This window comes from Pleurodeles waltl, chromosome 3_1 (genome assembly GCF_031143425.1).
Source record: "Pleurodeles waltl isolate 20211129_DDA chromosome 3_1, aPleWal1.hap1.20221129, whole genome shotgun sequence".
Classification (NCBI taxonomy): Eukaryota; Metazoa; Chordata; class Amphibia; order Caudata; family Salamandridae; genus Pleurodeles; species Pleurodeles waltl.
In genome coordinates this window covers 1575663741-1575686465 of record NC_090440.1, presented here as the reverse complement: position 1 = coordinate 1575686465, position 22725 = coordinate 1575663741, and the positions used below count along the sequence as shown (strand labels likewise).

At 44.9% G+C, this 22725-nt stretch overlaps 1 protein-coding gene across 2 annotated transcripts in view; it reads left to right on the top strand.

Moving 5' to 3' along the window:
* The window catches only part of GALNT13 (polypeptide N-acetylgalactosaminyltransferase 13), a 1141430-nt gene that overhangs the window by 362546 nt on the left and 756159 nt on the right, over positions 1–22725 (top strand). For both annotated transcript variants that reach the window (XM_069225168.1, XM_069225167.1), the window contains exon 3: positions 6211–6377. In XM_069225168.1, coding sequence (XP_069081269.1) covers positions 6211–6377 — 167 coding nt within the window. The remainder of the gene's footprint in view (positions 1–6210; positions 6378–22725) is intronic.

Genomic DNA, 22725 nt, shown 5'->3' with positions numbered 1-22725 from the left:
ACATAGGAATTCGCCACAAAGCCTTAGACTGGCTCACCTCCTTCCTCACCGGCTGGACCCAGAGACTCCACCTTCCACCTTTCCACTCCACCGCTACCAAGAACATCTGTGGAGTCCCCCAAGGCTCCTCCATCAGCCCCACACTCTTCAACATTTACATGATCCCCCTAGCCAACATCCTCCGATCACACGAAATCACTATGCTCTCCTATGCAGATAACACCCAACTCATCCTCTCCCTCACCTGCAACCCCACCACCGCCAAAACCAACCTACACGCTGCTCTTTTCGACACCGCCAACTGGATGACGACCAACCACCTCAAGCTTAACTCCAACAAAACTGAGATCATCATCTTCGGCCCCAACAAAACCATATGGGACGACTCCTGATGGCCCACCGCCCTAGGCCCCGCACCCACCCCCGCAAACTACACACGCAACCTCAGCATCATCCTGGACCCCTCCCTCTCCATGACACAGCAAATCAATACTCTAACCTCCTCCTGCTTCCACACACTCCGCACTCTAAAAAAATCCTTCAAATGGATTCCCCCAGAGACCAGGAAGACAGTCACCCATGCACTCATCAGCAGCAGACTAGACTACGGTAATGCCGTCTACGCTGGCACCACACTCAAACTCAAAAGCAAACTCCAGAGAATCCAGAACACAGCCGCACGCCTCGTCCTTGGCCTCCCCCGCCACAAACGAATCTCACCACACCTCAAATCCCTTCACTGGCTCCCCACAAAGAAGAGAGCTCTACTGAAAGGGAATAGGATCCCTTGTCCATATTGACAATTTGTTTATTCTTATGGAGAAAATATTTTCCTAGTAAAGAAACCCCTAACCCTACACCTCTATCAAATGTGGGGTGATCTACTCCTCTTCCCAACCCAGAAAGGGAAACAAAAAATACAAACCTTTCCAGGGAGGAAAGTGGAATGACAGGATTTGGCACACATTTCATAGTTCCGATATGTGTGATAACAGGAGTTATCATGCACATCATTGCACTCATATTGAGGGCTTTAGAGGCATGTAGGACAGCCATCGATGTCTAGCATTGGTCTTCCAACAGATTAATGTTGAAAGATTATTTTAAGGTATAAATATTGTGTTTGATATTGTGATGTCAAGGATATCATGGTCAGAATATTACATGTAAAATTATAATTTTTTAAATTAAGTGTAATTTGTTTGTTTTAACATAATGTATTTGTTGTTTAAATGTGTGTTTCTTTTTGATTTTAGGAGCACAATGTTGAGTAAAGAGTGTAAGGGCCATAGAGTGGGGATTACTTTGAAATGTTAACATTTTTAAGTATTTCATTAATACAATTTTGATGTTAATTTATGTTTTTATTTTTCCAGATTTTTTACAATAAATTATTTTATGAAATCTAATCTTTAAATTGTTTATTTTTTAACTATTTAAAATTCAAATTATTACATGTAAAATATTTTATTTTTTTATTATTTCATGTTAATATTGCTATGTTTTGAAAATATTTTATAGGTCTTTTACAGGTTGGTAAAACATTTGTAGGTCCTTAATATGTGTAAATATGTTTTATTTTTATTAATAAAATATTGAATTTGATTAATGTAAATATATTCATTGGTTGAAAAAATTTAGGGGGTCATTATGACCTCGGCAGTCTTTTTACAAGACCGCCGAGGTACCGCTGTGCTGAAGACCGCCAGTGGTGGCGGTCTTCCACGCCGCGTATTATGACTGCTGTCAGCCCGCCGTCCTTTTTCGTACGAAAAGCCGCCAGCAGCCATACTGGTGGACGGCGGTAAAGTGGAGGTTGCTCAACCTCCACCGCCACGTCAACAGAACACCGGCCACTGAATCACGTCCTATGATTAGGTGTGGCGGTGTTCTGGTGACGGTGTTCTGGTGGCGGAGCTGCCCCCATGGATCCAGTCCCCTCCCGGAGGATCAACGGACAAGGTAAGTTGATCGTCCGTTAGGGAAGGGGGCGGGGGGTGTTGTGTGTTTTCTGCGTGCATGGGGGTGTGCGTGTGAGAGTGTAGAGGGGGTGAGTGAGTGAGTGGATGCGTGCGGAGGGGTGTTGTGTGTATGGGAAATGTGTGTGGGTCGGACGGTGTGCATGTCTGTTTGTATGTGTGCGGGTATGTGTTGTCAGGGTGTATGTGTGCGTGTAGGGGTGTGTATATGTGCATGTTGGGGTGTGTGCGTGTAGGGGTGTGTATATGTGCATGTTGGGGGTGTGTGCATGTAGGGGTGTGTATACGTGCGTGTTCGGGGTGGGGAGGGGGGTTGTGCCACCTTTGGGGGGCGGCAGGGGGGTGGGGGGTGTAGGGGGAGGATTCGTGGGGGGTAGCAGGGGGTGGGGGAGACCCCTATCAGTGCCAGGGAAGGAATTCCCTGGCACTGATAGTGCCTACCGCCATGGATCTTATGGCGGTTCCCAACCACCCGAGATCCATGGCGGTATGCAGGGTCCTGATACTGTCGGCGGTCTAGTGACGACCGCCGGGCTGGAGACCGCAATCTCCAGCCCAGCGGTCTTCACCGCCATGGCGGTCGGAATGGTGAAGTGGCGGATGACTGCGGCGGTAACCGCCTCGGTCATAATTCCATTTTTTTTTTTTGCCGGCCTGTTTGCGGTCTTACCGCCGCTTTACCACCGACCGCCAGGGTTGTAATGAGGGCCTTAGTTTTTTTATTTGATATTTCCTTATGATTGGGGGGGTTTAAAGCTATTTATATATTTTAAAATATCTATATTTTTAAATAATCGTTTGAAACTGTATTTGTTTTTTTAAAAGTATGCTTCATAATAATTTGAAAGTTATAGTTATATTTGTGTTTTTACATCAATTGATAGTAATCTCAATTTACTTTTTTGGATAGTTAAAACTGATATGTGTAATGTATTTGTTAGTGTAATGTCTAATATAGTGTTCTAGTATGGTATTAATTAGTTTTGAAATTTTAAAGTACTGTATTTTTCCTAATGTCTGTAAATTTAAGCTAGGAATACTAAATTTGCCCCATCCCAAAAGTCCATAATTTCCCAATGTGGTTAAGTGTGGACTTGGAATAGTAAGTCTCAGCCCCTTAGAATCCAACACTTTCCCCAATATGGTTAAGTTTAGAGTGGGCATGATAAATCTGAACCACCTCCCAAGATCCAGCACTTTCCCCAGTGTGGTAAAGTTCTGAGTGGAAATAGTAAATCTGAACTGCTCAAAGGTGAATACTTTCCCCAGTGTGGTTAAGTTGGATTTTAATGCCTTTTTACTGTGTTTCGGTTTGTACCATAGTTGTAAGTGTTTTTGGGTTGATTTATATGTTGTTGCTTTACAGGAAGTTCTTTTCAAACACCTGAGTTTATTTGTACCCCAGACTTATTTTTTTTCAAGGAAAGAGAAGTTGGTTATTTTTAAACCAAATGTTTTTTTTTTCTTGTTTTCACAGTCTGGCTTGAACCTTTGCTTTTTTGAGTGGTTTTCATTGGTCTCATACTGTATGTTCTATTTTATGGTGGTTATTTTTAAATTTTTTAACCCTTTTTTATTTCTTTATATTTTGATGATCATTTAATTGACCAAGACTTCAGCTCCAAACTTGTAAGTGTTATTTTATTTATTTATATTATTGGGTGGGCAATGCTATTTCTTTGGTCTAATGTTTATTTATTGTGTTTGTATAATGATTTTATGGTGGTAATATATTTTTATAGATGGCAGAAAAAATAATGGTGGGTAGTTTGTATTGTGTATTTATATATTTTGTATGTTTATTATAGTAAAGTTTAATTAGCACTCAGAATTTCTGTTTTTCAATTACTTTTTTATTCAGATTGATATTTTACATTTGTTTTAATAATGGTCAGAAATAAATATTAATAAGGTATGCATGTTTGTGTCTTATGGAGTTTAAATGTTTTTATTGGTCAGTGGTTTTTTAAGGCAGGCTTTTTGCTATTGAGTCTAGGCCGGGCCTGTGTGGGTAATAAAGAGTCTTATTTTTAATGCTAGGAGCTCATTTATTCATTTAGTTTGTTTGGAGAGTTTCGGTTTGAGCTTGATTGTTTAATTTTTAGCTCTTGGAAGCTTTCTTCTTTTTTAAGTATTTCTAGGAATTGTTAGAATGTAGTGTTGCTTCTTTCAAATATTTCTTGGATGGAATGGTGCCAACTTTCCACTGCATTATTTGTCTTTGCTTCTTCAGATATGGTGCTGTCATAGACATTGCACCTTCGAATATGATACTTGGTTTGCATTAGGAGTGGGCATAACTCAAGTAATTATGTGTAACATATTCACCCAGAATTAACAACTGGTGGCAGCATTGTCTGTGGCTCGAAATCGAGCTGGCAGCAATGCTGTCACCTGCAGGATGCACCAGTACATTTGCAAAGTTCACTGTCTGCACAGCATACAGTGAACATTGCGGTGGTGGTGGGCAGGGGGACCCCGCCACTGCCCATGCCAAGTGCATGGGCAGTGCAGGGGCCCCCCTTTGGCGCCCTGCATGTGTTCTCCAGCAGCCTTTTCATGGTGCTAAAACCTCGTAATGAGGCCCTAAATGTGCTCTTGGTTTAGGATTGTTCCCCAATTTACTTCATGTATTTTTGCATCCAAAATGTAGACAAGGATGCATTATTGTACAGAGAAATAGTGCTAAATTTGCTCTTGCAGTAACAATTTTCCCCCCTAAATTGAACAGGCAAGAGTAATCGCATAATTATCTGAAATTCTTTATCAAAGAGTAATGCCTAATTACTCAGGAGTAATTGAAATTCTTCACAGGCCTAGTTTCTGTCTGTGGTCAAGGAAAGTAACCAACACAAGTAACCTCAAACTAACCAGCCAAGCTACATGGGTTCATATTGTTGGTAGTTTCAATTAGCATGTCATAACATTTAGAGACTTCTGCACCAGAGGCATATGCTGAAGTGATTAGCTTTTAATTTGTGTGCACATATTCTATGCTCAGGGTGGATTTGTGGAGGTGCCGCCATATGCTCTGGTTAAATTGATAGTAGCATATTATACTTATGTCACATAGGCATAATTGGCAAAATTCCGTGTGTTGTTGAGTTTTTTAATGTCACTTAAAATGCTACTATCTTTCTCACATATATCAGGACTTTTTTAATTGAATATTTACATATGTATTTGTATATGTATATTTATATTTATATATATATATATGTATATGTATATATAATGTATATAGATACATATATATATATATAACATGGAAGTTATCTTAATTGTTTTATTTAAAAAAGTGTTTCAATTAATTAAATACATATTTTATGTAAGTTTATTAAAGTTAAGTAGAATAAACATGCTAGTGAGGGTGGCTACTTTTGATTATATTGTTTACAAATTAATATGTGTGAATGAATACATAAATAAACAAATACTAAATAAATAAATATTATTATATTATTTAATGCACTTTTAATTTGATGGGTTAATGAGCTGTATCATTTTATTTCATGAGTTTCAGTTTAATAATACATTAATGGTATTCTATATTTGTATGACACATTAAAATATTTTTTAAATATCTTGATTAATAATATCCCTATTGATTATTAGTAGTAACTTTACACTCTGGATTCTAATGTAGGAGGCGCCACCCCCTCTCTCAAATGGGTGTAACTCTCCAATCACAAATTGTAAATCACAAGAAAGTGAAGAGTTACACCTACTTGTTTGAGTAGACCTGCATGTGAGAAAATATCCACATGTATATTTTCCTTTGTGAATCCCCCCAAGTATATTTTCTGTCATATTAACAAATATGGGCTTTGGTTTTCAACTGTAGAATGCCTTGAAGTCACCGTACAGTACTTTATTAATCATTTAACAACCTTAACGTAATAACGTGCATACGTTTCTAAAACTCTTAAATAAATGTTATTGATTGTAGTTTTAGGGTGTATGTTATGATTATTTGTTGTCTTGAAATTCTAATATAGATCAGTGTTAGGATTCATCTTAAAGGATGATTCATCAGTAATTAGTGATCTACACATTTCAATAAAATTAATTATGGAGCCCAGTTCCATGGTTGAACAAACATTAACATTCTGGATCGCCCTGCAAAATGAGGTTCCTTTGCAACAGTTACAAATTTGAAACAGACTACTCCTTTAGAATTATTTTTTAAATATAATGATCTTATTGCTTAAAGTTGTCTTTCTCTTTGCAGATGCAAGACAAAAGTGTACCCGGATGAACTTCCAAATACCAGTATCGTTATTGTGTTTCACAATGAAGCTTGGAGCACCCTTCTTCGTACTGTTCACAGTGTTATAAATCGTTCCCCACACTATTTATTATCTGAGATAATCTTGGTGGATGATGCTAGTGAAAGAGGTATGATTTTTTTTGTTTTGTTCAAACACCCAAAATATGTGTATATGTGTAGATTTTATTTCAGAGTATATGCTGTCAACATGATTAAACAGTTAATGTTGATTCTATTATGCTAAGCAGTGGAACCTGAAAGAGAGCATCTAGGCCCTGATTGTGAGTGGTCTAGAGGGAGGGTGCTATTTATTGCACCCCATAAAATCCAACACCCAGGTATTTGAGATTTAGCTTCTGCAATTCTTTTACTCTTTTCCCCTTTTAAATTGTGGCAGGTTAGACCTCTGAAAACAAAGGGTACAAACTTTATGTCATCCAATAATTACCAAGGCCCAGATTTAAAGAAAAGTGGTGCTTCACATTGTGAAGCACCACTTTTCTTGCACTTTCTTGCACTTTTCTTGCACTTTTCTTGCACCCCCATGCACCCCCCCAATGCCACCATGCGTGTGCTGTATTTCAGATACCGCCCACCATAGAGGTATTGGGAACAATATTGTCAACATTTTTTACGGTATTGTGGTGCTTTGCTCCACTGGCATCTAAAATTATGACACTAGTAGAGCAAAGTGCAAGGAGGCCCTTTGATTCCAATGGGTACATCCCTTTTATGCCTGCTTTCAGCAAGCATTAAAAATGATGCCAAAAATGGTGCAATGAAATATTGTATATTATGTTGTGCCATTTTTGGGGCCTCCTTGTGCCAGAACACCCCCTTCGCATACATTATGCAGGGCGCATGCATAATGACACACAAAGGGTAGCAAAGTGCCGCAATGCATGCAGTGCTCCACTTTGTCAATATGACATGGCCATTTTGCAAGCCTAATGCCACATTAGCTTAAAAAAATGATGCTAATGTGGAGCTAGGCCTTCTTAAATAGCTTATGGTGGATGAACCAACAGTTCATGGTTGACAGAGATCAGAATTGGTTCCCCAGGATTCCTCTAATATTCGGGCACCAAATTTGAATCTGAGAGACCCGTTGATTTAAAGGCCAGCTGCCATTATATTGAATATAACAATATACCTCACATATTTGGTGTATGCATTTGTCATATTTTACATAGAAGAGCTCTGCATATGGTAGGGCCCATGTGCCTCCATGACTGTCTCTGCACTTTTGCTCCCTTGAGCGATACCGGTAAGAACTGTAGGAAGTTATGTGACTCTATGACTGCTGCTGCACCTTTTTTTCCTCCACTGGTGCTGTCAAGAAAAGTGAGTGATGTATACCTGTGTGCCTTTGCCACCACTGCTGCTCATCTGTTCATCCAAGCATCATTGGCAAGGGTCATGAATGCTGTTGCTGCTGTTGTTACTCTAGAGACCTATAGCATAGTGGGTTCTGTCTATGAACAACCCCAAAATATTTACTTTAAGACCACTGTTTTTACCTCACAGTAGCATGGTATTCCTCGATAGAATCCTACTGAAAATAAGCTCTAGGAGAGAGCAGACCAACTCTAGGTGGGTTCATCTTCTGCTGAACAGAGGAAATCAGGCTTGCATTCTCCATAGTTGTCATACTGCTACTGCTTACCATGGGGAGAAATGACTCCAGGTGCCGGCAATAGTAGGATCCCAGGCTGCCTCTGTTTTCCAGCATGTGTTTAATCTAAGAGTTTTAGAGGGGAAAATTGTCATTTAGGGCAGAGATCACATCAGAGGGAGGTGTGCCATACATTTGGGTTTAGGGTGCAATTTGCAGTCCTACCCAGAATGCAACATGTGGATCAGACAGAAATGGATTGTTTCCTTTAAGTGACAGAACGAATTGGAGAGATAGTGTAGTACTACTAGATTGGATGGGTACCCCACCAATCACACAAAATTCCACCTGCCATCTTAAATTACCGCACTTGCTCAGAAAGTTGAAAGGTACTCAGAAAGAAGAGAGGGATAACTGCTGTATCTGATAAATTCCTGTCTTTGACTGCTGTAGTTGATACATTCATGCCCAGAGGTTGGGGCAAACACTCTTTAGATACTTGCACTTTGTTTGCAAAGTGGCTACCTTGAGAAGATTAATAAACTACTGGGATTTAAAAAAATAGCTTTTAATGTTCAAAGGAGCAGCAAGGCTTGTGCAGTGAGAACATTTGCATATTTGAAACCTATTGCCCTCAAGGGGCATAAGACTCATCTATGGGACACCCATGTCAAGTCAGACATGCACCTGACATTGCAGCACTGCAGGTAGAATGTGACAAGCACTAATTTCCCTGCAAATGAAACCTTGGATGTGCTGGAGGTGGGGTAGCCACACTGAACAAACCCATTACTGTCTGAGATTAGATACCTCACAGTAGTAGACTCCTTATGTAGTGATGTACGGGGTGATAACCAGACAGACTAGTGATCCAAATTAGTGTTTCAGATATCCCTAAGAGCAAACCTGATATATGATAGCGCAAATGCACTTATCTTTGTAGATTGTGAAAAGTACATGTTTCCTGTCATGTTCAATCCAACAGGTTTATATTGTGAAATGCATTACCAAAGGCTGTAGGGTATTTTTATGTATTGTGAATACCCAGACAAAGCCAGTAGGTGTGGTGAGGTGTACAACCTTAAACACAAATACTTCAGGTAGAATAGGTATAAAATCTGTTTAATTCATGTGGAAGTACTTCAACCTCCAACTGTCTTTCTCCCTCAACTCCTTCTCCACTTGGAACCTAGAACTTAGAACCTCTTGTGATATAAGCAGGATTCTAAACAGGCAGGAGCTAGGATCCACATCCCACACACTTCCCCTTTAACAAAGAGATGTAAAAATGCAACAACAAAAAAGGAATACCAAGAAAAAGGTGATACAGAATCAAACAAAGCCACCAGACAAGAGTAAATTGCAATATACCGTAAGAAGAATAAAGAAGAAATATGGAAGAAGCAAACATTGAGTGCTAATACTAAGTCCTAAATGTTAACTTACAGAAATTTCAACAAGATAAACATTATCCTACTATGATAAAACACAATCAAAATGTACATATCAAAGCATAAAAGATCAACCAGTTCACTTGTTAAGTCACTCATTAATCGCAAAAATCTGTTTTAAATTCCAGGTGCCTCCATCTTTCAATTTCACAGCACCGGTTTGCTATACTTGGAATGACAGCAGCTATTTATCTGAGATTTTGAAAGAGACAAATCTTCAACGTTGACCTTTGCTTCAGATACACCTTTGGTTATATCATAATCAAATTTTCTTTGTAACTGTTTTCTTCTCTTCTCTTCAACAAGCACTTGTCAGAATTGGCCTAATTTCTTGCTCTCTACCCGATTTCATCCTGACCAATACTCCTTTTTAATCAGAAAGGAGAAACTTGGGTACTAGGTCGTCTCCAGCAAAACATCTAAAAAAAGTCTGACCAGTCGTGGCATGTGGAAGGAATCCATAAACTTCAATTTTCCTCCACAAATCATCCTTTCCACAAACCTTCACTGGATGTTTACTTTCCATCAGAGTCCTGATCAATTTCTCCACCATAGCATTGGTTTGTGAATGATAACGAGAGCCTTTCTTATGACTTATCCCTCCTTCTTGTAAGAATTATTCCACTACATGTGAAGTAAATTGAACACTATTATCAGTAAGGATGGCACCAGGATTACTCTCCCTCGTGAAAGTGTATTCTAGGAATCTGAATACAAATGCTCTGGTAACCTCTGACACCACCGCTACCTCAGGCCACATGAGTACAAGTAAAAAGACAGGTCTTAAGCCCATAGTCATTGGACCCACAATATGTTGAGCAATTTCTTTCCATGACCCTCACTGGAATTTCTCTTACAGACTATGGGAGAGTTCTTACTCTCCTTATCTTATCACTTAGAGAATATTCAACACAATCTCTAATGATTTGCTCTCCTTGCACATCCCTTCCAGGCCACCAATAATCACACCTCAACCTTTCTTTTGTTTTGTTGATCCCTGAATGTCCAAAATGTGCCAGTTCTATCAATTGTGTTCTCAACACGTCTAAAGATACTAGTCTTACGTTTCTCAACTCTAAAGCATTATTTACCTACAGTTCATCACACACATTACCATACGCCTTCTCAGCCTCACTTGACCCTTTCCAAAATCCTCCTTTAAGAATCTCAGGAACACTGATAAGCGTAACATATTTGACTAAGGCCTCCAACTATTAAGACACAGTAATACACCCATCTATCATTCCATAGACTTTGATATTGTCATCCAACCATCATAACGCTGGTATTAGAATCCTCCACAACAAACCTGGAAGTCCTGCAATGACACTATCCATTTGCAAATTCGACTAGACAACAAGTCTAATACTTTTTTGTTGTGTGAAAGATTTCATGCAAAGGCTTATGATCAGAAAATACATCAAACCTTTGGACACACATTTTTGTTTCTTATGGCTCAATAGACAGCAAAGGCATCCTTCTCAATAACAGGATACTTGAGCTCAGATCTCAGCACTCTAGGTGCAAAACTAATAGTCAATTCTTTATCTCCTTAAAGTTGTTTTAATACTGCCCCAAGCCCTTTATTGCTGGAATTCGTAGATATTGAACAGGATAGCCCTGGGATAAAACTACTTAAGTTCCGAGCATCTCTCAAACACATTTCAATCTCCACAAATTCTCTTTCACACTGCTCATTTCATTGAAAATCCATTTCTTTTTTTTTAAAGATTTCCCAAAAAACTGGTTTTGCAGTCAAAATTATGCAGAAATCGTGAATAACATTAGGTGATTCATAAGAACGTTTGCACAAACTCTTTTTTCTCTGGCCTGACAGTCTTTGAATGTATTTGACAGAGATCACATGGCCTAAGTAATCCATCTCTTCTTGGGCAAATTTACATTTCTTACCTTTCAGAGTAACACCATTATCCGTCTGTGGATATCAAAGTCAAATGAGCACCTGAATCCATCGACATTTCTATTTCAACCCCATTGAACAGTAGAACATCAGTGGGATGTCCAGTATCTTCATCTACACCTTTAACAGTATCTGTGATCTGCGAGAGGAAAGATTACGCAGAGCGTTGACCTCATTGATTCTATTTTTGCTGTTTTAATCAGTAACTTTTTCATTAGATTTGGTACTGCTACTCCTGCAACATTTTCCAAAGTGTCAATTGTTCGCACATATTGTGCTCACACTTCAAAGCAGTACAGTCCCTGCTATTGGCCTAATAGTCAACATTCCCACTCCTAAAACATGCTCTCTTGTTTTTCTGCATGTCTTTGTTTTTCACCAACACATATGATTTAGCATCAATAAATTATCATTTTGTAAATAAATTTTCTTTTGTCATACTCCAGCAGCACATGCCTGAGAATGCTCAATTTGTTTAGCAATCGTAATTACTTCTTCTAGTTTAGGATCCCCATCAACCATAACTCCTACCTCACCCTGTCATTTTAACATCTCAATATATTCTTGTCCATTATGCGTTCTTCAGTATTACCACCAAAATTGTTCGTGAATGCTAATTGTCAAAGAGCAGTGACATAATCCTCGACTGACTTATCAACACATTCCAAAATGATACCTTTCCAGTATTATTGACATTTGCGGTAAACAGTGTTTATCCAACTTTGTAATGCATTATTTGTACTCATTCATAATAGATGCAGCATCCCCCTCTTCCTCATCCGACAGATCAGGAGGTTTTCAAAAATGTCCTGTGCTACAGATCCCAGACAATGTAGAAGTAGCAAGGATTTTTTCCAATGAAATGTTTGTACCAAACGCCTTTATATAGTTGTCATTTTGACCATTTTAGTACAGGTTCTCTAAGTGTAGGTAGAAAAAATGTCAGAGGTGAAATATTATGCACGACTGTAAATGTAATAAATAATGAAATGTCAAGGACATTTAAAAAAATAAAATAAAAAAAAAAGCACCAGTATGGAACAGACACGAGAATCAACCACCTTCCAAACTCAATATCCACAAGGTGGCAGTAGAGCACCAAACAATAGGAAGTGACAAATGAATACAAACTTGATATACCGATAGAAATTGCAGGAATCTCACCACAAACCTTCAGATTAGCAGCAGTAACTCAAGCCAGAGAAGTGCAGTAGGATTGCAGAGATTTAGATATCCCTGACCCTGCACCATGAATGATTTAGCCTCAAATGTGTTTGACTCACCTCTGTGAGGATCACAGCCACCGGCGCGCCGCCTTCACGGTTGCGAAGGGCACGAGCTGAGATGATTCAAGGCATCTCGTGCTCAGGTTTAGCTGCCAAGGTTTCATATTGCTGTGTGTGACATTTTCATAATTTCAGTGTAATTATGAGTGACATTTCAACAAGTATGAGTGACACTTTCTCACGAGTCAAATCAAGTAATTAAGATGAGGGAAACATAAATTCCAAAACTTACACCCATTTGAACAACGCATTATGCTTCCCTGCGCATCCTGACAACAATGCCATAGTGAACTAAGATGCAAGTTAGTCATGATGTGCAGCCTTTGAGTGTCCGGGGTTGCTATTATACATAATACAACATTATAGTTTATGAAATCAAACATAGGCAACGTTTTTGTATAGCGCACATTGAGGAGTCATGCATTTCAAGTTCCTCTTATATGTGATAATGAAAAAAAGGGAGGGAAAGTGAAATTAGACAATTGCGTAGGATCACACAATTTGGTCAATTGGTGAAGCTAGGATTGATTGTAGGTTTTCTGGTTCCACATTGTGCAATTCAATTCAGCCACTAAAAGTACATTCCTCACCTCTCTACCTTAACAACCTCCTCCCGACCCTCTGACCACCACCCTACCGGCACCTTGGCGCCTGGGAAAATATTTGCAGTTACCCATGACTTAGGGCCACATTTACAAGGATCTGATACATCCCTATTGATGCATCAGATTTCTTGGGCTTCCAGCACATCCCCTAATGATGCGATGGAGCCACTACATCTGTTGCCACTAAACTCATGCATTGCTAGAGTAGCATTGTCAGACTGACGCTACTTATAGCAACACAAGGAGTCTCCCACACAAAGAATCCCTGTGTGAATTTTACCCCAACTAAACTCACACATTGCTGGAGTAGCATTGTTAAACTGACGTAACTCTAGTAATGCGAGGAGTCTTCCATAGGACAACTCCCTGCTTCAATTTTACACCTGCCCTGTGTGGGCAGTACAATTTTGACGCAGTGAAGTCGGAGAATGACACAATAAAATGTTATAAATTTGACTTTGTCAGTTCTGTGTGGCTACCCTGAATTTGATGCAAGGCTTTACAAGTTGACTTATTGGGCCCAATGTGTTAGTTTGTAAATACGGAGCAGTGTAGTTTACTGCTAGCGCCACCGCTGTGAGATCATTCCAGTGTCAATACACCTGGCACCATACTCAATTGGAATGTCCCACTGTTGACCACTCACATATGTAGACTGTCATTGTGGCCAATCTTCCCTAATGGCAATGTGGTCCTCCTCCTCACTAAAGCACTCCTCTTCAACACTTGTCTCATGACATGTTCAACCACATGGGCTATGTCTGGACATCCACTGACCCTATACACCTATTGGGGTTGTTGTCCCATGAACTGGTCCTGTCTACCTACAAAATATTTGCACATATAAATAAAGTCACATAGTCAAACCAGCCTGGTGTATGTGTATTTGAGTCAGGAATAAGTTGAACATGGTGCTTGGTGTGAGGCAAGTACCCTGACTACTTACCAAATGGATATATGTGGATTGCTTTCCCAGACAAAGCTACACAGACTGAGTGAACAAACCTGGGGAATATGATAACTACATTGATAAACAAATAATTTCTGTGACACAAAAGCATGTATTGAAACAGGTATTATGCAGTCATTGTGATAGCTGATGTAACTAACACCACAAGGGGCTGGTCTACAAAAGGAAGTTATCAACAAGTCAACATTGATGTGACAGCCAAATGATGCACATGTAAGTCTGTGAAGGGCAGCGTTAAGTGTGTGAGTAACAAAGCCATGAGTTAGGATGATGGCAAAAACAACATTCCGCCAATGCATTTACCATATTTGCCCACCACTGAGCAAATGCACAGGAATAGCTGTTTTGGCATGTGTATCACTTAACATCAAGATTGGCACTTACAATCATCAGTGCCACTTGTAGAAGACTGAAACGATCCCATTGCCAACAGACACAAACATAAACATAGGCAATACAACTTATCACACATCAAAATACTGCTTGAAAGCCAAAGTCATGTCCCCAATTCAACCAGTGCAGAGATGCTAAATCCTAGTCAGAAACATTGATGGAAATTATAAGGTAGAAAACAACAATTTCAGTAAGGCTAATAACATTCAACTAAAACTCTCTAAACTACCTAACCTAAGTATCCTAACCTAACCTACACTACCTTATCCTATTCCATCTACAACTAATTTATCTTAACGTATCTTATACATTTAACACCACATGACAAACATCGACCCCCTCACCTCTCTTAAAACATATCTGTTGACATAGACAACAGCAACTACACCCATACAGAAACTAAACATCTAGTCCTAAACAAAGATATATTGTTTTGTTTTGTCTTCTTACATTTTCTTGGTTTGTTTTGTCTTTTATTTTGTAATTACATACACCTAATACACCTTCCCCCCTAAAACCATCCAAACTATAAAAAAGCCCTTAAAATATCCCACCCCTAATAAAAACTACCATGTCCTACAACTAACCTACATTACCTTACCTAACATTAATTATCTAAAAACCCCAACAATAAAAAAACTATATACAATGGGAAGAGAGCTAAGTCTAAATTGGGCAAGACAGCTGCTCAGGGCTTGCAGATAGCTGCCTTGATGGCACGGAGCTGCCCCATCATTTGAACTTGTTTATGTTCCATGTTGGCCATACGTAGTTTGAGGTCTGCCACCACCTTGCGAATGTCCCGCTCAGAATCTTCCCACTGGACCTGTGGAGGGGGCTGTGCTTGGGCTGGAGCAGTTGGTGGTGCAGTGGAGGTTGATGGACCTGCCCCTGCAGGCCAGTTCCTGTTGGTGGCCCGAGTCTTTCCATGGCGGTGTTGGGTGGAGGTGTCTATTTCCCTCCTGGGTGCCACTGGGGGAAGGCACTTCATGACCCCAATGCACTTTCCCTCTCGTACATCTTGCCCATCTTTCTAAATGTCTTCTTCACCTTTCGGATGTGGGTGTAATGGTCCTTACTTCTTTCAAAGGCACACATCTCGGATGGTCTAATATTACCTGTGTAAACAGTAAGAGTACATGTCAGATAAAGTATTTTGTTGCCAAGCATGTCATGTAAACACAATCTTCAGTCACCACATGATACATATCACATATCACAAGAACACCTGAAAGGGCAAAACAAACATTTATCTGCTTGATATTCTTCTTCTCCATATTGATTATGGTCAAGGTACCAAGCCTAAGCTACTGTCACACACTAGCAATTCCCCATCCTAACTCATCTGTGAAGTACCATGTATTCTTTGGTTATGGTTATGTAAAATGCTGTATTCTGACCATGGCATGGCACATCCATCAAATTGCATTGCTCATCAATGTCCTTTCTGATTGCTTCATTGCAGTTGGATCCACTGTCATTTATCAAAGTCATCTGAGCAAGGACTGTGATTCAGATTGCATTTTTAACAACACCAAAAGCCTGATATGGCAAGGACACATATCTAGACACATTGCTGCATGGCCTCTACATGTGGCAGGTATCATTGGTGAGTATGGATGGTGAATAGTTCACTCACATCACCCTGAGATGCATCAAATTACTCCCCCATCCACCCAGTACATGGTGGGCTGTGCTATGACTCCTAGCATACTCCCCGAGTAACTGTATGGGTCAAATTATGCAGCCCACTGCCTGTACCTATGTGTCCAAAATTCATATTTGCTTGCTGCACACTAGCACTTAGCACAGATGTGTTGGTGCCTGTACCTTGGGCACATGGTCTCACTGCCAGCACTGTCTTTTGAATCATACACAATGGGCATCAGTTCCTAGGCCATACCCACACACTGCGCTACTGGAGCCTCTTTTTCATAGAGGCTCTGGTGGCGCAGCATGGGAGCCCATATTTACAAGGCCATGCCAAGCCACCTAGCCTGGCTTTTCAGGGCACTGTCAATATGGGCCCGTTTCACGCATGAAATAGCATGAAAGGGGCATTCCATGGGTGTTGGTGTGTGAGTTCCCATGGGTCACCCATGGAATATCAAGGACTCTGACACATTCCCAGATTCCCAAGTCTGGGGATGCGTCATATTCCTACTCAACCTTTGAGACAAGGTGGAGAATTATCTTTATTTTTCCCATTCCCCCCCTATGTGTTCTGCAGAATGCAGCACACATAGTAAGAGGAAAACACCTCATGTGATAGTCTCTGTGCAGGAAGGTGTCCCATCTTGCACAAAAAACAACCATCCCCACAACGCAAGCATCCTTGCTCCATGGTGAAAGAGTGCCTGTGTTTGCGCTAGGCCCCAATTCATGGCCAAACATAGGGGGAGAGGACAGAAATGCCCCATATCTTGTAAATACGCAGCAATTATGCCCTTTCCTGGTAACGCAGGGTTCACAGCAAGACACTTGCTGCACCAGACTGCACCACAGGGCTTGTAAATAAGCTCCATTGTGTGGGCTAGCCAGACACATAAGACATGGACTGCACTGTGAGTAGCACAAGTCTCTCTGTGCATCTGCTAATATTTTCTCAGGAATACAGTACCTTGCCATGTTCACTCATGACTCCACTATCACATATGTTCACAGATCCTGGCACTGTGGTCATTTTTCTTTGCTCATACCAGCACATTTCTGGGCTCTCAGCGATTACAATCGGAACCTCCTTGAGATTAGTCTGATGCAAATGCACATCTGGGGTGAACCTTGCCCTTACTGTCCATAAAGATATAAAGCCTACGGAGTTTGACTTTGTATACATGCACTTTGTACATGGCATTGCACACAGCATACAACATCACACACAATCCTTGCTTTAGCTATTATACATACAGAATGACACTCACTGGTAGCATCTGGGTCATGGAAGCTGTCCACCTCTCCTTTGGTGTATGGCTCGGGTCCCCCTGCTAGAAATAAAATGTGACACAACACTGTGAATGTTGCACAATGAACTCTGTGGTCACACATTGCACATTACACATGACTTGCAAATGCCCATAAAGCATTATGTTTCTGACAACTCAATAAGGCCATTGAACATGTCTCAATGTCATACATTGCTAGGCCAGGCTGACATGTACACATAGGTAATGTTACCGTACTTATATGTCTCACGTACATTGGTTACAGTTTTAAAATGACTTACAAGCCCAAGATTTTTCAAGGCAAGCTGAGTTTAATGGCACTCAGCACCCACATGACTCATAACACACACTAAGGCCCTCATTCTGACCCTGGCGGTCGGTGATAATGCGGCGGGCAAGCCGCCAACAGGCCGGCGGTCCAAAATATGCAATTCTGACCCTGGCGGGAACCGCCAACACAGCCCGCCACATTAACACTCCGCCCGCCACGGCGGAACAAACAAACAGCGCGGCGGTCCCCGCCAACAGCCAGGCAGCAGACAATGTACCGCCCACCCTATCACGACCCACCAATCCGCCACCTTTTCCGGGGCGGGAGCACCGCCGATAAAAACACGGCGGAAACAGACTACGAACGGGAAAACGCTCACCTCTACGCACTCCACGCGAGATTCCGGCAGTATGGAACCCGAGTTGCAGGTCATCCCCGCACTCCTATACCTGCTCCTGTACCAGGAGCACGCCCGGCGGCGCGGAAGACATCGGTGAGTACTGCACCTACGACACAGGGGAGGGAAAAGAGTACCGGCACACACCCACCCACCCACACCCACTACAACACACACATCAATGCATTCCCACAGATCACTGTCACAACCCACAAACCCCCCCCTCCGAAATAATGCAAAGACCAAAAGAAGAGATCATAAACGGGCAGATATATTGAAATATGGACACCAGTAATCCCAATAAATAAATAAACTATGTACAAAATATATACAGCTACTAAATGTAGTCCAACCACTGTCCGTGGACCACAGGGGTCCTGTGCAAAGGGGCAAGGCCCAGTCCCACGACAAGAACTCCACGGAGAGAACACTGCAGGGGCATCAGAAAGAAAATAGGACAGGCACCTCAGGGGGAAGGGAAGGGGGGGCACCTCAGCCACTTGAGTACACGATGCCAGATCCACGAGGGGACTCCATGACCACTGGCCCATCCTGGGGAGAGCAAAGCCACAGTCCATACAGTCCATACAGTGGGTGGCCTGCCCACTGGGCCATCCTGGGGAGTGCAAAGCCACAGTCCATACAGTCCATACAGTGGGTGGCCTGCCCACTGGGCCATCCTGGGGAGAGCAAAGCCACAGTCCATACAGTCCATACAGTGGGTGGCCTGCCCACTGGGCCATCCTGGGGAGAGCAAAGCCACAGTCCATACAGTCCATACAGTGGGTGGCCTGCCCACTGGGCCATCCTGGGGAGAGCAAAGCCACAGTCCATACAGTCCATACAGTGGGTGGCCTGCCCACTGGGCCATCCTGGGGAGTGCAAAGCCACAGTCCATACAGTCCATACAGTGGGTGGCCTGCCCACTGGGCCATCCTGGGGAGAGCAAAGCCACAGTCCATACAGTCCATACAGTGGGTGGCCTGCCCACTGGGCCATCCTGGGGAGAGCAAAGCCACAGTCCATACAGTCCATACAGTGGGTGGCCTGCCCACTGGGCCATCCTGGGGAGTGCAAAGCCACAGTCCATACAGTCCATACAGTGGGTGGCCTGCCCACTGGGCCATCCTGGGGAGTGCAAAGCCACAGTCCATACAGTCCATACAGTGGGTGGCCTGCCCACTGGGCCATCCTGGGGAGAGCAAAGCCACAGTCCATACAGTCCATACAGTGGGTGGCCTGCCCACTGGGCCATCCTGGGGAGAGCAAAGCCACAGTCCAAACAGTCCATAACAGACTCCACTGCCACTGGAGGAGGCATGTTGGCCAGAGGACATCCTGCAGCCCTGCCCGAGACAGATCCTGCCCTGCCACATCTGCCAAAGGGCCAGCGGTTCTTGCCTGGAAGGGCCCAGTTCAGCGCTTCTTGCCTTGAAGGGCCCAGGTCAGCGCTTCTTGCCTTGAAGGGCCCAGTTCAGCGCTTCTTGCCTTGAAGGGCCCAGTTCAGCGGGTCTTGCCTTGAAGGGCCCAGTTCAGCGGTTCTTGCCTTGAAGGGCCCAGTTCAGCGGGTCTTGCCTTGAAGGGCCCAGTTCAGCGGTTCTTGAGACGGCGGTCCCCAGCGGAGCGGTGCTGGAGACGGCGGGGCCCAGTTCAGCGGTTCTTGAGACGGCGGGGCCCAGTTCAGCGGTGCTTGAGACGGCGGGGCCCAGTTCAGCGGTTCTTGAGACGGCGGGGCCCAGTTCAGCGGTTCTTGAGACGGCGGGGCCCAGTTCAGCGGTGCTTGAGACGGCGGGGCCCAGTTCAGCGGTGCTTGAGACGGCGGGGCCCAGTTCAGCGGTGCTTGAGACGGCGGGGCCCAGTTCAGCGGTTCTTGAGACGGCGGGGCCCAGTTCAGCGGTGCTTGAGACGGCGGGGCCCAGTTCAGCGGTTCTTGAGACGGCGGGGCCCAGTTCAGCGGTTCTTGAGACGGCGGGGCCCAGTTCAGCGGTGCTTGAGACGGCGGGGCCCAGTTCAGCGGTGCTTGAGACGGCGGGGCCCAGTTCAGCGGTGCTTGAGACGGCGGGGCCCAGTTCAGCGGTTCTTGAGACGGCGGGGCCCAGATCAGCGGTGCTTGAGACTGCGGGGCCCAGTTCAGCGGTGCTTGAGACGGCGGGGCCCAGTTCAGCGGTGCTTGAGACGGCGGGGCCCAGTTCAGCGGTTCTTGAGACGGCGGGGCCCAGTTCAGCGGTGCTTGAGACGGCGGGGCCCAGTTAAGCGGTGCTTGAGACGGCGGGGCCCAGTTCAGCGGTGCTTGAGACGGCGGGGCCCAGTTCAGCGGTTCTTGAGACGGCGGGGCCCAGTTCAGCGGTGCTTGAGACGGCGGGGCCCAGTTCAGCGGTTCTTGAGACGGCGGGGCCCAGTTCAGCGGTTCTTGAGACGGCGGGGCCCAGTTCAGCGGTGCTTGAGACGGCGGGGCCCAGTTCAGCGGTTCTTGAGACGGCGGGGCCCAGTTCAGCGGTTCTTGAGACGGCGGCCGGTCTATGGCCAACTGCTCATTGCCTGGTGGTGCCCTCCTGGGCAGCGGGGATGGTGCTCCTTCAATGCCCACCTGGGCTGTGGGTGGTGGGGCCCTCCTGGCCAGCTGGGCTGGGTCCTCCCTGGCCAGCGGCTATGGGGGTGGTGGGCTCCTCCTGGGCAGCAGGCCTGCAGCCTGACCTCTCCGACTTGCTGCCCTTGCCCTCCTTAGTCGGGAGTCTGTGGCCCTTTCCTCCCTTTGGAGCTGTGGCTGGTGACTGTGTCTGGGTGGTGTCCGCGGGGGATGTAGAAGCCGGGCTCCTGCGGCGCCCCTTCCGCCTTCTGCTCCTCTTCCCAGGGGGTGGGCTGGCTGTCCCCTTGCTGCTGGGCGAAGATCCAGACATGCGGGCTGGTGGGCTCCAATACCCCTGCACCCTTGTCAAGGGGGCTGCAGGGCTGGTGGTGGCTGAGGTGCTCTTCTTACCCCGACGAGAAGGAGGGGGGGGCTCAGGGTCAGGAAAGAAGTTAGCAGTGGCGAGGAAGAGTTTCTTGGGACAATGGAGAGTGGTAGGTACAGTGGGAATGGGAGTGGAGGGAGAGGATGTGGTTGTAGGTGAGTCACGTTTGCTGTCTTTGGGTGCAGGTGCAGGAGGGATAGGCTGTCGTGAGGTGGATGGCTGTTGGGTGGGTGGGTGGCTGCGTTTGTGTGGTGTGGAAGAGGGGGTGACAGACACAGTGGGAGAGGACACAGGGGACGTGTAAATGGCAGTGGGGGTGGTGACTGCACGTGTGCGGACTGGACTGGAGGGTGTGCTGGTGATGGAAACACTGGCTGATGGTGAGGTGAATGGAGGTGTGAGTGTAGACGTCACAGGGAGGGAGGAGGGAGACGAAGAGGTGGGGGTCACAGAGGTGGTAGTGACTGTTGGCATGTCTGCATCGGAATGTTGCGTGTGTGAATGTCTGCGTGATCTGTGGTGCTTCTGTTTGGATGAGCTTCTCTTGGGTGTTGAGGTGTGTGCAGGCTGGTCTGATGGTGTGGGTGGGACAGGCAGAGGAACAGGAGACTGGGAGGAGGAAGTTAGTAGAGGGAGGCAGGAGACAGGGACAATGGCTGCCGTCAGTGCTGAGGCCAGAGCCTGGAACGATCGCTGATGGGCAGCCTGACCCGAATAAATGCCCTCCAGGTACGCATTGCTGCGATGAACCTCCCTCTCCACCCCCTGGATGGCATTCAAAAGGGTAGTCTGCCCAACAATGAGCGTTCGGAGGAGGTCAATGACCTCCTCACTGAGGGCAGCGGGGGTAACAGGGGCAGGGCCTGAGGTGCCTGGGGCGAAGGAGATGCCCGGCTTCCTGGCAGAGCGGGCACGGGGCGAACGCTGAGGGGCTGCTGGGAGGGCGGTGATGGTGCGCTGGGTGGCGGCTGTACCTGTAATGGCGGGGGGCACGGATGGTGCCACCCCCTCAAGGGAGCTCCCTTCCGAGGACGTGTCCGTGTCGCTGCAGGGTCCAGTCGTCCCCGTTGTGGAGCTCCCCTCGCCCTCCGTCTCACTGGTCCAGTCAGACTCTGTGGCATGGCCCTCCTGGGCCATGTGAGATGCAGCTCCCTCCTGCCCCGATGCCACTTCTCCTCCGCCTGATGATGCTGATGCACACAAGCACAGAAAGACAAACAAAAAGGGGGGGGGAGAGAGAAATAAAGGGATATTGAGTACATGGATCTCCGGTACAGTTAGCGGACATGACAGACACAGATGCCCCCTGCACTAAGTTGCGCACTTGGGGTCCGCTACGCATTCCGTGGAACATGCCCTACACGCCTAGAGTTGACAACTGCACCCATGGATGACACGGACCAGGGATGGCTGTACTGACACACTACTGAGGGTGTTGGCTGGGGACACAGGGGCTTACGGGGGTGCCCAGCCTACAGATATCGCCCTGGCCTAGGGGGACCCACAGCCCTCCTCCCCCACCCAGACACCTCCACTGCGCGACAACAGAGTAGATAATGCTTGGACTCACCCCCTTGTGTCTGCTGTGCTGCCCTCACGCGCCCATCCAAATCAGGGTAGGCCAACGCCAGGATCCGGAACATCAGGGGGGTCAGTTGACTGCAGGCACCCCGC